General features: G+C 39.2%; 1 protein-coding gene across 6 annotated transcripts in view; it reads left to right on the top strand.

Moving 5' to 3' along the window:
- The window catches only part of EYA4 (EYA transcriptional coactivator and phosphatase 4), a 195,689-nt gene that overhangs the window by 34,393 nt on the left and 146,064 nt on the right, over window positions 1-15,232 (top strand). For all 6 annotated transcript variants that reach the window (XM_075267939.1, XM_075267943.1, XM_075267942.1 and 3 more), the window contains exon 2: window positions 1,261-1,355. In XM_075267939.1, coding sequence (XP_075124040.1) covers window positions 1,323-1,355 — 33 coding nt within the window. In that variant the 5' untranslated portion in view covers window positions 1,261-1,322. The remainder of the gene's footprint in view (window positions 1-1,260; window positions 1,356-15,232) is intronic.

The following is a 15,232-nucleotide window of genomic DNA, read 5'->3' as shown; positions in this document are numbered from 1 at the left end:
AGCAAGATTGCTCTGAGTAGGAGAAACAGATTTCTCAGCAGTTTCCATATAACTACCAAGGATCTTTGTCAGCGAAAAATGTGAAAGAGACCTGGTTGACAGTTTATAAAAGCCCTACAGTAAATTATATGTTATGTAAGAAGAGGAGGAACACACAGAAGCCTGACTCAAGATCACATCACTTTCAGAGGCAATATCCTCCTGTGACTGAATGATGCAATAGCCTCCAGTGATCTTCATTCTCAAGAAGTACATCAACATTTTTTTTTTATTGTAAATAGTGCTTAATTATTAACCTTGTCATCTTCCCCCTCCAAGTCAACGTTGTCATCGTCCTCCTCTTCGTCATCATAACTGAAAAGGATAAATGTTTCTTGACAGACAAGCTGTTCATTCCCAGATTTATGTATGGCACTTTGAGCCTGTAAAATGCATCTATGTGTCTCTTTGAACTGTGTGGTTCTAATTTTGCACTTGTACATGATTACTTTGTCAATAACTCTAAATTTAAAAAAAAACAAAACAATGTGACGAGTCTTGTGTAAAAGTCTTCAAAATAGGAGAAGACACATGATGCTGTAGCTAAGGCTTACTCGCTTACTCCCCTCTCCTCCATTCAGAACACAAGAAATTGGGTCAAACAAAGCATGAATGTGTATAGAGGTTGATTGGAAGGATGTAAGGAATGACAATTATTGTAGTCCCTTCAGGCATCATCCAGCAGGGTCTACGTGACCTGATTAATTGGTTATTTGGTTTCTAAGATTGAGGGCCTATACTATATCCTGACATGTGGGTCCCCAACAGATCACCGGTACTGAGGCAGCGTGGGAGAATCGTACTTTGTGCTTGCTCACTTGCCATACAATGGAAAGTGTAGGTACTGCAGTACCGCAGCTTTGAAGTCTATGGGTCAGCACTGCAATACCTATAGTCACCACTACAGTTTTTATGCCAAGTGAGCATTTTGGTATTGAGGACTCCTACAGATCTAATTTTAAGGGCCTATCCTAAGTATCCTAAGGATAGATCATCAATCTTAGAAATCAGATAGCCCCTTTAACATATGGGTGTTATCACTCTGTGTGGGGACATACCCAGTTCATAAAAGGAATGGCAATATTCAGTAATCCATCCTTTGTGTTTTCAATATAAAAGACATTGCAAATATTCTTTTCGGTTCACCCTGTGAATTCACTCTTCTCAGTTCTCAAGACTAACACTTAGTAAAATTCTTTTCCTTTTTTTCTCCTATTGCAGGAATTATACTGTGTTTACAAGGTGAGATCACTTAAATATTTGGACCTTACAGAGAAACCTTAATGGACGACGCTCAAGACTTGAATGAGCAATCAGTAAGTACCTTGCAGATTCCTCCATCTACAGATGCTAAACACATTTCACTGCTGCAGATTGTCCTTCGTGAACGTCACAAAAAATAACTTATTCCTTCACAATCCTTAAGGAGGAATTGGTATTTTTCCTACCATTTGCTATACAGTTATTTGCACATGTTCAGCAATTTACGTTACTGCATAACGGCCTCATGTGTGCAGTGTAAAGGTCAAGTGTTATGGATGAGACATGTATTGGTATAGGTATAGGATCCATATTTTGCAGCTTCTCACTACAGCCTGGATACACAGCCTCAAAAACTACTGCTATGTATACGGTCCCTAAGAAATAAATGGGTTTGACTGCTGGACCCCCGCAAATCTGCTGTTTTTATCTAGCCATGACCCTTGCCGCTTTTTACATACTTTGAGCTGTAGTATTCACTTACTTTCTCTTTTATCGCAGCCGTTATGAGTTATACAGTGTCACATTCAAGTATATGGATCGGTACTGCAGTAACTGTCAGTAAGTGAGCACCGAAGCTCCTGGCACGAAAGCAATATCTAGAGATGCAATCTTGTAAAATCAGCTGATCTGCAGGGGTACTGATCTAAAACTGATGGCATATCTTAAGTATAGGCCAACAATTTTATCAAAGTGATCCCTTATTTTCTGTGGTCAATGCTGACCGCAACACCTAAGTCATTTGACAGAAAAAAGTAAAAATATACTTTTTCTCACCCTTTTTAGAACCCCCCCCCCCACAATTTTGATCACTACATCTGTAATAACCCATAAATGTATATTCTACATGATAAATGCCATGAATATTAAAATTTAGATGCTACAATTGAAGTAATAAAAACTGATGAAAAAGTCTTATGGACCCACAAAATACAAGGTCTCGTAAAGCTACATTGAATTAAAATGTAAACAGTTATAAAAGTTTTAATGCAGAGAGGGATAAAAAGTTACTGATTTAAGGCTACAATGTGTTAGTTTGCTAAAGGGTTACAATGCACATAAGGCACCAAAGTTATGTGCCAGCAGTATTTATTTGAGCCAAAAATTCAAAATCTGCAAGCAAAAATGTGACAATTTCAGAAGGGTTTTTGCAATTTTAGGGGGGTTAATAAGTGGGGTTTGAGCCAATCTTGAGATTTCAGGATTGATTTCAAAATCCGATTTCTGATCATTTTCCAGCCGTTCCCGATCGTGAAATTTGCTCGATCGCCGATCGGGATCCGATCTTTTCCGATCCCGATCCTCAACCCTAGTCAAAGCTTCTCTATGGCAAAAGTCACTTAAGGGTTGAGCCAATCTTGAAATAATCTTCGACCTCGATCCCACTGGAAAAGATTGGGTCGGAATTCCGATCCCAATCGCTCAACCCTATTAATAAGTAATTCCCCAATGGTCCTTACCCTTCCTCTTTTACATCTGACATAGTATACAACGTAAAATGCAAGAAAAAAATTGTCCTCTAGTACTAGGAAGAAATATCCTATCATTTTTCCTGTCATGGCAAGACACTAGTCTTCCTCCATAGAAAACATGTTTCTTATGGATTTCCACATTTCAAAGGCCCTGTTATCTATCTGTTCTGTTAAGTGACCTGTGGCTGCCTCCATTGATTTAGCTTACGTCAATATTACCATAGGTTCTTTGCTTCTGTGTTTCCATTATGCTTTTTAGCAACAGAATAATCCCAACATGAAAATAGATGTCATTTTCTAAATGTACAACAGGCCGTATATGTCATATTTTCTTGATAACTTTTATTTTGCTCATTTGGCAGAAACTCTGCATAAAATATGATACAGAGCTAGGCCCCTTGCACACAACTGTGGGCAAGTTCAGTGTGCTAGCTGAGGTTTTGACTCATTAATATCAGTCAGCCCAGGCACATAACCATGTATTACACGGGTTAGTGTGCGGGTTGACAGTCTGGGGCGCATAACAGGACAGGTCCTATTCCATGTACCATGCACCGTACAACGGCCATTCCATTCAATCACAAGCAGCAGCCCACACACAATTTGCAATCATCTTTATTAGCAGTTAATCACAACTACAGTCACAATTGACATGAGGTTTTGCTGCTGCAGCACAGTGAAGAAAGTTACACTAAAGGGGTTGATTGGGATTAAAAAAATCTATATGCAGACAGCAGGGCGGGTATAGAAATAAAAATGTATTTATACTTACCTGCATTCTCCTCTCCGTTCCTGCGCTGGGTCACCTGTCATCTTGGCTATAGCAGTAATGTCACATTGAGGGGTCCACCACAGGCAAAGATGGTCTCGACTGTATACTACTGCGATTGACGCCTCGCTGCAGTTTTCACATTATGTCACCACTGCAGCCACTCTGTATACAAACACATCTGCCAAGGTGATGGCCCATCGCACGAATGGAGAGGAAAATGTAGATAAATATTAATTTTTATTTTCTACACCTCTCCTTCCACACGTATCTTTTTTTAAATCCCAGACAACCCCTTTAACTTTACTGGTTATGTAATCCGTTTATTTTTAATTTCTTGCTATTGAACAGTAGTATAATCTGCTGTCATATGTTTAATGCTGGATATAGCCTTTTTTCGCCAGTGTTTGTTTCGTTGGGAGAAAGCAGGAACTATGTCTACCCGTAGTTTGTATGCCTTATATACCATTTGTATTTCATTTACCCAAACTTCCCTCCTGTAAGTTTTGTCCTGTTGTAATACAAGAATAAGCATTTGATAAATCCCCACTTATCTCCGCCCTGAGACAGTGATGGCTTGACAGGTTGTTGTACTTTCCTGGTGTAATTTCATCCTCTGAATCTTTTGTATTTAGAGCTGTGTTTTTTATTTGTTATGGTGTTAAGAAAGCATTAAACAATGGACTAAACAGATGGCACTAAAATATTTGGTTTAGTTTATGAAGGTGTTGTGTACAACATCCAAAGAAGGATTATTTTCACCTTCATTAAATAATGCAAACGCATTGAACCCACTTGACCGGTGGCAACATCATTACATTATTAACCCCTACTACCAGGTAGAATAGCAGGTTACACTGAATATGGCTTGGAGTGTGCTATTTAGGATTTATTCTTCTTATGTGTAGTCAGAAGTAAATTTATGTAAATAAATAGGCTTAATAAAGACTTTAGATAAATAATATCCATTTACAATACATTTATGGCATATGCCACATATGTTTCATCTGTGAGCTTTGACCACTGGGACGACCACTAATCATGGAAACAAAGGTTCGGTAGTCTTACAGTAGTTTCAGGAAAAGAGTAGACTACACATGCACTACAGTATATGACAGCAACAGAGAAAGCTTAGAAATCGCTATCTTTCAATCTTCTCCCTGCGCTGAAATTATCAAACATGGGCACAATTATCCCTATGGTAGTAATTGGTGGCGTTTCAGTTCCCCTTTTATTTTAGCAGCCTTTTCTGCACTGCGCAACCGTTTTCCCTGCAATAATTGGTCTAGTTTGCATGACACTAATAACATCACTGAAAGGTGTCTTGGACTCCTTTGGTGGCATATTCTATGGATTCTCTCATTAACATCTCTATAATGATTCTTATAGATACACAACATTCAATAAATCTGAATTATAATTGTTGTGTACAAAACAAAGACCCTTTCCCGCATCATGTTTATGTAAAAAGTCAATTCTGAATCACCAGTTTACCTCCTTATCCTAAAAATGTTTGTCAAATCCAAAACGGTGCATTTTGTTCCTTACTTGAAATACATGTGTAAAATACATTTTAGGAGGCATTCACACTACCGCTGCCGCCCCGGGGTTTTCATCCTAAACCCTGGGGAAAATGGACAGGGGATGGCTTGCTGGTGGTCAGCTTTAAAACCCATTAATTTGAATTGTTTTTTAAAGGAGACAGCCAGTGTCTGTATGCGGCCTCTCTTGGTTTTAAAACTGACTGCCAGCAAGCCGTCCCTTGTCAAGTTTCCCCAGGGGTTAAGAACGGAAAACCCGGGGCAGACAGTGGCGGAAGTGTGAAACCAGCCTTAATAATACAAGTACACAATAGACGTAGCTCCAAATCACCAGTATAATAGGCAATCCCTACATTTTGTAATATGTATCTAAGAACACAATGGTGGAGATTCTATATAAGACAGAAATGTATGAAATCTACACCAACTGGGAGCCCTAGCCCTGGTATGGGAGGTTACTCTCAGTCAAAGAAATGGGAAAATGACCTAGTTGAAAATAATCATTAACTTAGCTAGCTTCAGTGACTGAGAGTAACCTCCTGAACCCTATGATCTAAACCGGCCAATGACAGCTATAAGCTTACTACATCTGTCATTGGCTCGTTTGGAACAGTTACTCTTGGTCAATAAAAATATTCTAATGACATTACAATGGCCAAAAGTAATGCCATTTTGAGTAATTCATACAAAATGGATTCATAAGTTTTGAATTTGCTAGAATCTAATATTTTTGGGAAAATTTGTCCAGAATTTGATTCATGCCAAATTGATTCAGACCTCTCCAGGGATTGCATATTCTAGAAATCATTAATTTAACAACATGTCAAAACCTTTTTAATACAATCTAATTTGGTTTTAAAGAAAAAAAAATCTCACTAGAAAAAAAAAATCATGTAAAACAGGACTATTTATTTTCTTGATTCTGACTTTACAGAAGTAGATTCTACATTTGCATATAGGGTCACATGCTTTGACAACTTTCCATAACCAATGAAGAAATGCTGCCTATAGTAACATTTTGTATTGTAGCACTAGTTGATCATTTCAGGTCAAGCTGCTGGAATATCTGGAGAAGCTTCCAGATTATGTAATCTATGGTGCATTTAGGATGACTCTTTATGGTTGGAACCAGTGGGTTAAAGGCATTGTCTTCTGGCAGACAATGATGGTATTATTACTAAGATATGCCATCAATGTCTATTTGGTAGAGCCCTGCCAGCCTTTAGAATGAAGCGGTACTGTACTAACTCGCCTCTTGGTTCTAATCTACTTTTTCCAGAGGTCACGTGGCTGGCCATTGACTATAATGTGCTGACCATATGGTCCCTGGAAAAGGCAGGATTTATATTGATTATATTAGATGGAAATAAAAATCATTATATAGCATGAAAATGTCATACACAGAACTATTCATACTTCTACCGCTGTCTTAATATATTAACAATGATAAATTCCGCTTGTCTTTGTTAGTATATAGCTCAGGTATATTGCATGTCACTTCTAGAGGGTTGTGTATAGTAGGGAATAGCTGGGAAGCAGACCTCCATGTCTAGACTGTGACAGATTTGGCTTGCAGCCCAGAAAATCTAGACTTTAGTTATGAGAGCAAACGTGTAATTAGAAAAGACTATTTATCAACATAGGTTTACTCCAAAGCATTGTCAGCTGTGTCTATATTTCCATATCCAATGTGATTATGCCTTATATTTAATTAGCCCCCAAGGTTTTCCTTTTATTGTTTAATTATTTATTTCCCAAGGTCTGTTTCCTTCCTTTACTGCAGTCTCCCAAGTTCCTCAGATGTACTTGCTGGAACGGGAATTTGTCTCCTATTCAGTTTTCAGTATGCCAGATGTTGGAAGGGAGTTTTACAATACAGTGCAGAATAAGCCACACATCTGAATGGAGTGGATAAGTGGCGGTTTCATATTCATTTAATGCAATAATAAGTCACTGTTATAAAATGTTTTGGTTCATTTGGGAAAAGGGTTAAGTGTAGGCTCCAAATGATGCTTAACACTTCTGCACCCCGCTACAAATTATTGGAACATAATTAGTACCTTTTTATGATTCCCAGATGGATTGCCGAGAGGCTTTAAGTAACTGACTGTGATGAACATTGAACGCTACATATAACTGGTCACTGGTTTCAATTCTTGTGTAATGTGGCAGTATACCACTTTATGATGTACATGTGTATCTCTCGCTGCTTTCTGAGGCGTTGTATTATATAGCATATTGCATAGGAGTTAACCGTAAATTCTAACACTTGGTTATCTACAAATTAAAGTGGATTTCTGGCCTTGTGTTTTGCCTTTAGGATGTTGAATGTGTTGACATAGTGTTTGCTGTGGCGGTATAGGAAAACACAGACAGAAGAATGTAAAGGGGTTGCCCGGTGAGAAATATTTTTTTTAAAGCAGACTGAGAATGAGTTAAAAACCTGAACGCAATAGCCAACCCACCGATACGCCACTTCTCCTGCTACAATACTTGTCAGGTACCCACTGGTCTCTGCTTTCTGGTCCCATCTCAACACACAGGAAAAGCCCATTCGCCCAATCATCTGATGAGGCCGGTCACAGATCCAGTTAGTCATTGGCTGAGCAGTCATTTCCTCTGTTCAGTATCTGGTTCTTATTAGTAAAAAATGAATTTCCCCTGCCGTAATACTGAATAAAAGCTGTTACTGTTTCCTGTGGAAATAACAGCTAACAATGCGGGATCCCGGCAGACAAATGAATTAAAGGATAATATATAGAAAAAAATATATTTTATATAAGGACATTTTCAGAATACTGAATTTTCACATGTACACCAAAATCCATGTCCTGTGGAAATCTACATTGCAACATGTCACTTATTGAACCAGTAGGTTTCCATGCACAGATTAACCATATATTGAACTAATCTGCAGCACATTAAACTGCAAGCCTACTGCAGTTACCCTAGGGTTGGCTACATCATTATTCCTGTGAATTTCACAGAGGATTTTTCAAATGGAAAAATCCAGTAACTGAACATAAAGCTAAGTCATGTGTTAAAAAGTGTTTGTTTTTTGTCTGTATACCTCAAGTCAGGATGTTTTGGAATACATTTTTTAGCTGCATAGACTGATCTATACAACGGTATACAAAGGTAGTGTATAAAGTAAAAAAAACACTTTTTTTTTTTTTTTTTTACAGTGGGGTAAACTATTCCACTGTATGCCTTTACTGTAGTCTTCATACGTCCATTGGATGTATATATACACTACCTCCAACAGAAGGCAAACACAAAGGTTGTGGAAGGACTTGCCTGTATAAGTTTCATTTGTAGGGTCTTTATATAGATTTAGGTTCACCCAGGGAGTGAGACAAATCTGAGGGTTATCTCAAAGTAACTAGGTGCTTAAGTGGGCATATTCTTTTATTTCAAAATATCACATCCTAAAATATATATGTAGCAGTTCTTCAGCTCAGGTCTTCAGACTTGGGTCAGAAACTGAAGGCAAATTATGTCATAAGATGAAGCCTGGACACAGTTATGGCACATACGGAATTTTTAGCACAGTTGCAATCTTCTTTTTTGGCCCAAGGTACACTTCACCTGTAATAGTATATGTTTAATGAAGTGCTCTAACCACAATGTTCTTCTGATTCTAACCTTATTACAACCAATACATCACTGCAGATTACAGCAGGGTAAAAGTGAATATTATATACTCTATGTTGTAATACTGAATGCCACCCATAGTAATTCCAAATTATACAATACGTATACATGTACAAATAATTTAAGCAAAAACTGAACACAATTCTGATGCCACAGCTCTTCTGCTTCTTGGGATATGTATTTTCAACAAAATATGAGTTTAAGGTATACAACTGGTTTGCCTAATATGAGATTGGTAAAGGTAACATTTGGATGCCTAACATTCCCCACCAGAAGATTTTGCTTTATACAAACAAGTCTTAGATGATAACTTTCAGAAACTGATTACAAGGAAACTTGAAATTTTGCCGAAATTTTGGCAGATTTTGGACACACATTGATTTGCCTTAAATTGCACTTCCTTGTTAAACCATGCCATCAATCCATGCCATCAATGCCCCCTTGTCAGATGAGGCACATGTTTATTCACAAACTGAGACAGAATTCGGGGGCATTTAGTTTACAAAATCCCCACCCCCCCAGATATATTTTTTATAATTAAAATTGATGCCAATAACTGTTGAAATTATATAAAAATATTAATCTTAGAATTAATTAAAACCCACTCTTGGTGTTGGTGCTTATAGCCCAAACTGAGCCATTTTTACCAGAGGCATAGCTTTAGAGGCTGCAGAGGTATGAGCCGCTACCAGGCCCTGGACCCTGAAGAGGCCCCAAAGGCTCTTTTGCCACATAAAATATACCACTATCCTAAATGACACAAGATGGGTAGGAGCCCCATTACAGGTTTTACATTAGGGTCCATGAACCACAAGTTATGCCTCTCTGTGACACCACATAATATAAAACAGTGATTACTTTATTGATAACAATGAAAATACAATATACATCATCACATCTTCATCAAAATATAGTTGTGTACATCCACCAAATAGTACCGAACAATCCAAACAGCAGTGGTGTCGCCATGAGGGATGACGTTGTAGGTCTCCAGCAATGTTTCAAGTTACATGCCGCCTTTGTCAAGCACAAAACACAGGCATTTCACATCCATTTAAACTCGCAATGCAATATCTTTATCCACAATATCCGCAATATCTACCTCTCTATACATTACACTATAAATACCTACACTCCAAATAATCTGCAGTGCAGTGTTATTAAACATGATGGCAATGGGTATGGTCAGTCCATGGGTGTACCTTTAAAAACTATAGTTATCAGCATTCATTTACACAAGCTACATAACAGCCAGATATTGGACAGTTTGTTTAAAAGATGGTGAGAGAACAGAAAAGACAGAAGATATTAATATTAGAGGCATGGCAGAATGAAAAAAAAAAACTACAAAGTTTTTGGAAACAGTATTTCTAGGCAATTTTATGAAAGAATATATAAGGTATATTGTTTAAGGTAGATGATGTTGGTGTTTCTATATGTACAATAGATACTGCGAGTCTCAAGGGGCTAAATTTCCCTCTCTAATAGGGCCGTAAAGACTGAAAAAAACCCTTCCTCAACCCATCCAGTGCTGCTATCGACCCCTCTCTAACCTCCCCCTCACCTCTAAACTCCTGAGTTGTTTGGTTTGTTCCTGCCTAACCCGCTATCTCTCTGCTAACTCTCTTCTGGACCACTTATAGTGAGCTTTTCATGCAATATACTCTACAGAAATGGCGCTTACAAAAGTCTCCATTGATCTCCTGACGGAGATCTAAAGAAAACTATTCAATACTTATTTTTCTTAATCTCCCACCACCAACTCCTCCTCACTATGCTCCGCTCTATTGGCCTCAGCGATACAATCCTCTCTTGGTTTTCTTCCTATCTTTCTGACTGCTCATTTAGTGTATCATTTGACTGTGCATTTTTTTTTCCTCTTCCCCTTGCCCCTCAATCCAAGACCCCTTTATCTTCAGTCTCTACACAGCCCCTTTTAGACAAACTATCAGCAGATTTGGCCATCTTTATGCTGATGACACCCAATTATATACCTCATCATGTGACATCACCCCTGCACTACTACAAAACAGTGACTCTCTCTGCTTTCTCTATTGCTGGTGCTGGTTGGGGGTAAGATTTGGGTTTCATGGCCACCCCACATGTAATAGTGTCCCCCTCCATGGGTAATACCTTCATCACATATGCAATGCTATTTACTGTGGGGGGCACTGTTACTGTAATAGTGCTTTAATAGCACACCCCTCACAGATAATAGGTAATAAGTAATGCTGTTACTTATGGGGGCACTGTTACAATAATAGTGGCCTAATAGTGCCCCTATAGGTAATAGTCCTCCTACACAAGTAATGCTATTACCTGTAAAGGGAAACTATTTTTGTAATAGTGCCCTAATAGAACCAAGGGGGTATTAACTAAAGAGAAGGGACTATTACCTGTAGCATACACTATTACTGTAATAGGTAATAGTTCACTCCCCCAAAATAGGTAATGTTATTACCTATGAGGGGGGGGGGGCACTATTACTGTAATATTGAGCTTATAGCATCCTCCCAAAGGTAATAGTCCCCCTCCCTCACATACTATTCCATATTTTGTTGTTCTGTATAGTTATAGTGTAATTACAGAGCAGTGATGCGGTTGGGCAGGACTACCTCTTGCAGACAGCCTGTGCCCATCTTCTATTTTCTTCCCACTAGAAACATAGAATAGGGGTCAAGCTTCCAAGGAGGACCTACTCTAGTACATAGCCTATGCGCATCTTCTACTTTCCACCTGGAACCTTGACCCCTTAATCTACAGTACCATCATTACTCTGATTCACTCTTGTCTTGACTATTGCTATTCTTCTCTAATAATTGTAATTTAATAAGTCTTCCTCTCACTAACTCTCTCCTCCACAATCTGTCCTGAATGCACCACAGAATACAATATAAAATGATGACACTCACTTATAAATCCATCCTTAGTGTTCCACCTCTCTACATCTCCTCCCTTGTCACTGTCTGTTACCCTATGCGATCTTTCTGTTCTGCCAATGACCTTAGACTTGAATCCTCTGTCATCCGAACATCTCACTCCTGTCTCTAAGACTTTTCCCAAGTTGCTCCAGTACATTGGGATGCTCTACCCTAAACAAATAGATTGACACCCAACTATGGCAGCTTCAAACATGCTCTAAAAATCACATCTGTCTAGGTAGACTTATTACATTGCCAGATCACATTGTTCTACAGCTCCACATGCTAAGCTAACGTTTCCTATCCTAACCTATCCTTTCTCTATTGTTCAGAACCTGACCTTTCTATTCTGATTTTAATTTGCACTCTATGCACTTATTATCTGTATATTTACAGATACCGATTGATGATAAGGTCATATAACTGAAGCTGTATGAGCCTATTTTGTTAAAAGATGGTTGGACTATTGTACCAAACAGCGCAGCACCTCCCATGAGGCGACCTGAAGCGACCGCTTCAGGCGGCGCTATGCCAGGGCCTCAGGGAGGGCGGCATTTTTGGACATTTTTGGACAAGCTGTCCTGGACTGGCTTAGCACCGAGCAGCGGCTTTCTGTAGTTCGCCTCGGGCAGTGAAAGGGGCAGGTTCGCCCCTGGTGCCAAACTACCCATTTTTACCACTTATGTCTCCCTCCTAGATTGTAATCTCTAGCAAAGAGGGCCGTCCCGCCTATTGTTTGATACATTGATTTGTTGTTACATTGTAATGTCAAATACTGTCTGAGGAGAAAGGGCACTGCCAGCTAAACTTCTTTGCGTATCTGATCTACAGGCTCCAGTAGAACTTGGCAGTAGGAAACTGACACTTCCCAGCATGCTGTGCACTAGTAGCATCTGACAGGAAGCAACTAAGTCTTTCCTATCACAGTACAGGGAGATTTGGGTAAGGAGTAGGCAAATAAGACCTACTTGGTGGAAAAGAGGAACTGTCTTTAGCACCACCTTTTGGAAGGCACCTCCTTATAGATCAATGATTGGCTTTCTTGACACCTATTAGCATACTCTGGGAATGAAGCCAAATCCAAATAACTCCTCCAAAAGCAAGAGGGACCCATCCGCAGACAGCTATTTCGAGGTTATTACCTTTCCTTAATATGAAGATGAGTACTGGCTGAGATGTTAAAGATGTTGATCAGTAGGCGTACTATGTCTCATTGCTGCGACTTTGTCGGCGATTGGCACAGGATAGGGAGTGTACAGGAACAGCTTCCTACAATCAAGACATTACAGAGGATGGGAGACAGCCAGCATGTAAATATATCAAAGCCTATCTATCTATCTATCTATCTATCTATCTATCTATCTATCTACACTATGTGATAAAAAGTATCTGGACACCTGGCTGTTACAAGTTTGTGGCGCCCTCCATCGGTAATGCTGGAATTCAATATGGTGTTGGCCCACCCTTAGCCTTGATGACAGCTTCCACTCTCGCAGGCATACGTTCAATCAGGTGCTGGAAGGTTTCTTGGGGAATGGCAGCCCATTCTTCACAGAGTGCTGCACTGAGGAGAGGTATCGATGTAGGTCGGTGAGGCCTGGCACGAAGTCGGCGTTCCAAAACATCCCAATGGTGCTCTATAGGATTCAAGTCAGGACTCTGTGCAGGCCAGTCCATTACAGAGATGTTATTGTCATGTAACCTCTCGAGTGTTATGAACAGGTGCTCGATTGTGTTGAAAGATGCAATCGCCATCCCCGAATTGCTTTTCAACAGTGGGAAGCAAGAAGGTGTTTAAAACATCAATGTAGGCCTGTGCTGTGATAGTGCCATGCAAAACAACAAGGGGTGCAAGCCTCCTCCATGAAAAACACGACCACACCGTAACATCACCGCCTCTGAATTTTACTGTTGGCACTACACACGCTGATGACATTCACCGGGCATTCGCCATACCAACACCCTGCCATGGGATCGCCACATTGTGTACCGTGATTCGTCACTCCACCCGACGTTTTTCCACTGTTCAATCGTCCAATGTTTATGCTCCTTACACCAAGCGAGGCGTCGTTTGGCATTGACCTGCGTGATGTGTGGCACCCAATCACCTGACCACGTTTGAAGTCCGTGAGTTCCACAGAGTGCCCCATTCTGCTCTCTCACAATGTCTAATGTCTACTGAGGTTGCTGATATGGAGTACCTGGCAGTAGGTGGCAGCACAATGCACCTAATAGGAAAAACATATGTTTTTGGGGGTGTCTGGATACTTTTGATCACATAGTCTATCTATCTATCTATCTATCTATCTATCTATCATCTATCTACCGCATATCTATCTACAGTACCTGTCTCTCTCATATCTGTTTAGCGTTTATCTATCTATAAGTACATTTGCTTCCATTCGGTTTATACATGGGCTGTAGCAGGAGTATGTAATGTGTATCCTGTGGTCATGGCCTAGCGCACATCACTTGTTCTCTTAAGGTTTGCTACATCTGTTCGTTCTAATTTCTGACAGAAAAGAAGCCCACTTTATTGAGGTTGCACAAGGGCCCTTTACTCTCTATGTCCGTCCCTGGATTGTTTGGAGTTTGATATATACTGCATATTTTGGACTATAGTGGCTTTTATTCTACATTAATTGTATGGATGATGTGCTGATGTATATTATATTTCACTGACATTGATAAAGAAATCACTGTTTTGAATGAATTGGTGTCAACATGAATGTAGATGTCTGTTCTAATGAATCATTAGTCAAATTGAAGAGATTTGTATGGGAGGCAGAAAATATATAAGTAGATGTGTTTTTTCTTCATATTATCTTTGTGTTATTATTGTTAATGTTGTTATATGTCACATTATATGTTTTTTCTGAAGGCAGCTTATCTGTCTATTATCATGGGGTTATATTTTACACGCTCAGTGTAGTTATTATGTTCGCGGCTTGGTTACAGCGTCCATTTATTTATTTATTATTAGCTCTGACTTTTTAACACATAGTAAATCAGTTGCATGGACTTAATGTTATTGATTGAAACTCATGATCAAATTATAAAAAAAACACTTTGTCTATGTTTTAATTTCTTAATAGTCTGCCAGTTAACAAACACGCTACATAACATACAGAGGTTTAATGGTTAAAGATCACAGGAGTTCTTTACTAACCTACCAATACCGTGTATACTGTACTGTAAGTCCTATGAATTACCGTCTGTACCTTTACTGACATAGACATGTATATCTCTTTTGTTTCCTATGAAAGTACTGTATAGATATTTTGTACCAATTGAATATAGGACATAACATTGAAAACCCACATGGACTGGGAAAAAACCCATTTCCCTATTCCTAGTTCTCTGCAGAATGTAATACATGCAGCATATAATGCCTATTGCTATGAAACGACATAGGCATTTCATCTATATCCTAGAATCCACAGTTTGTTTTCATCACCTGAAGCAGCCCATGACCGCGCTTAAGCAAAGCTGCGTATCTGGAACACAATGTACGGGAGGATGTGTTTAACCTTAATTTCAGCCATGCTAGAAACCCAGGGGAAAAAGTTCTATTTA

Source organism: Leptodactylus fuscus, chromosome 3 (assembly GCF_031893055.1).
Source record: "Leptodactylus fuscus isolate aLepFus1 chromosome 3, aLepFus1.hap2, whole genome shotgun sequence".
NCBI classification, from domain to species: Eukaryota; Metazoa; Chordata; class Amphibia; order Anura; family Leptodactylidae; genus Leptodactylus; species Leptodactylus fuscus.
Note: the sequence above shows the minus strand (reverse complement) of the source record. Positions and strands in the feature narration are given on the sequence as shown.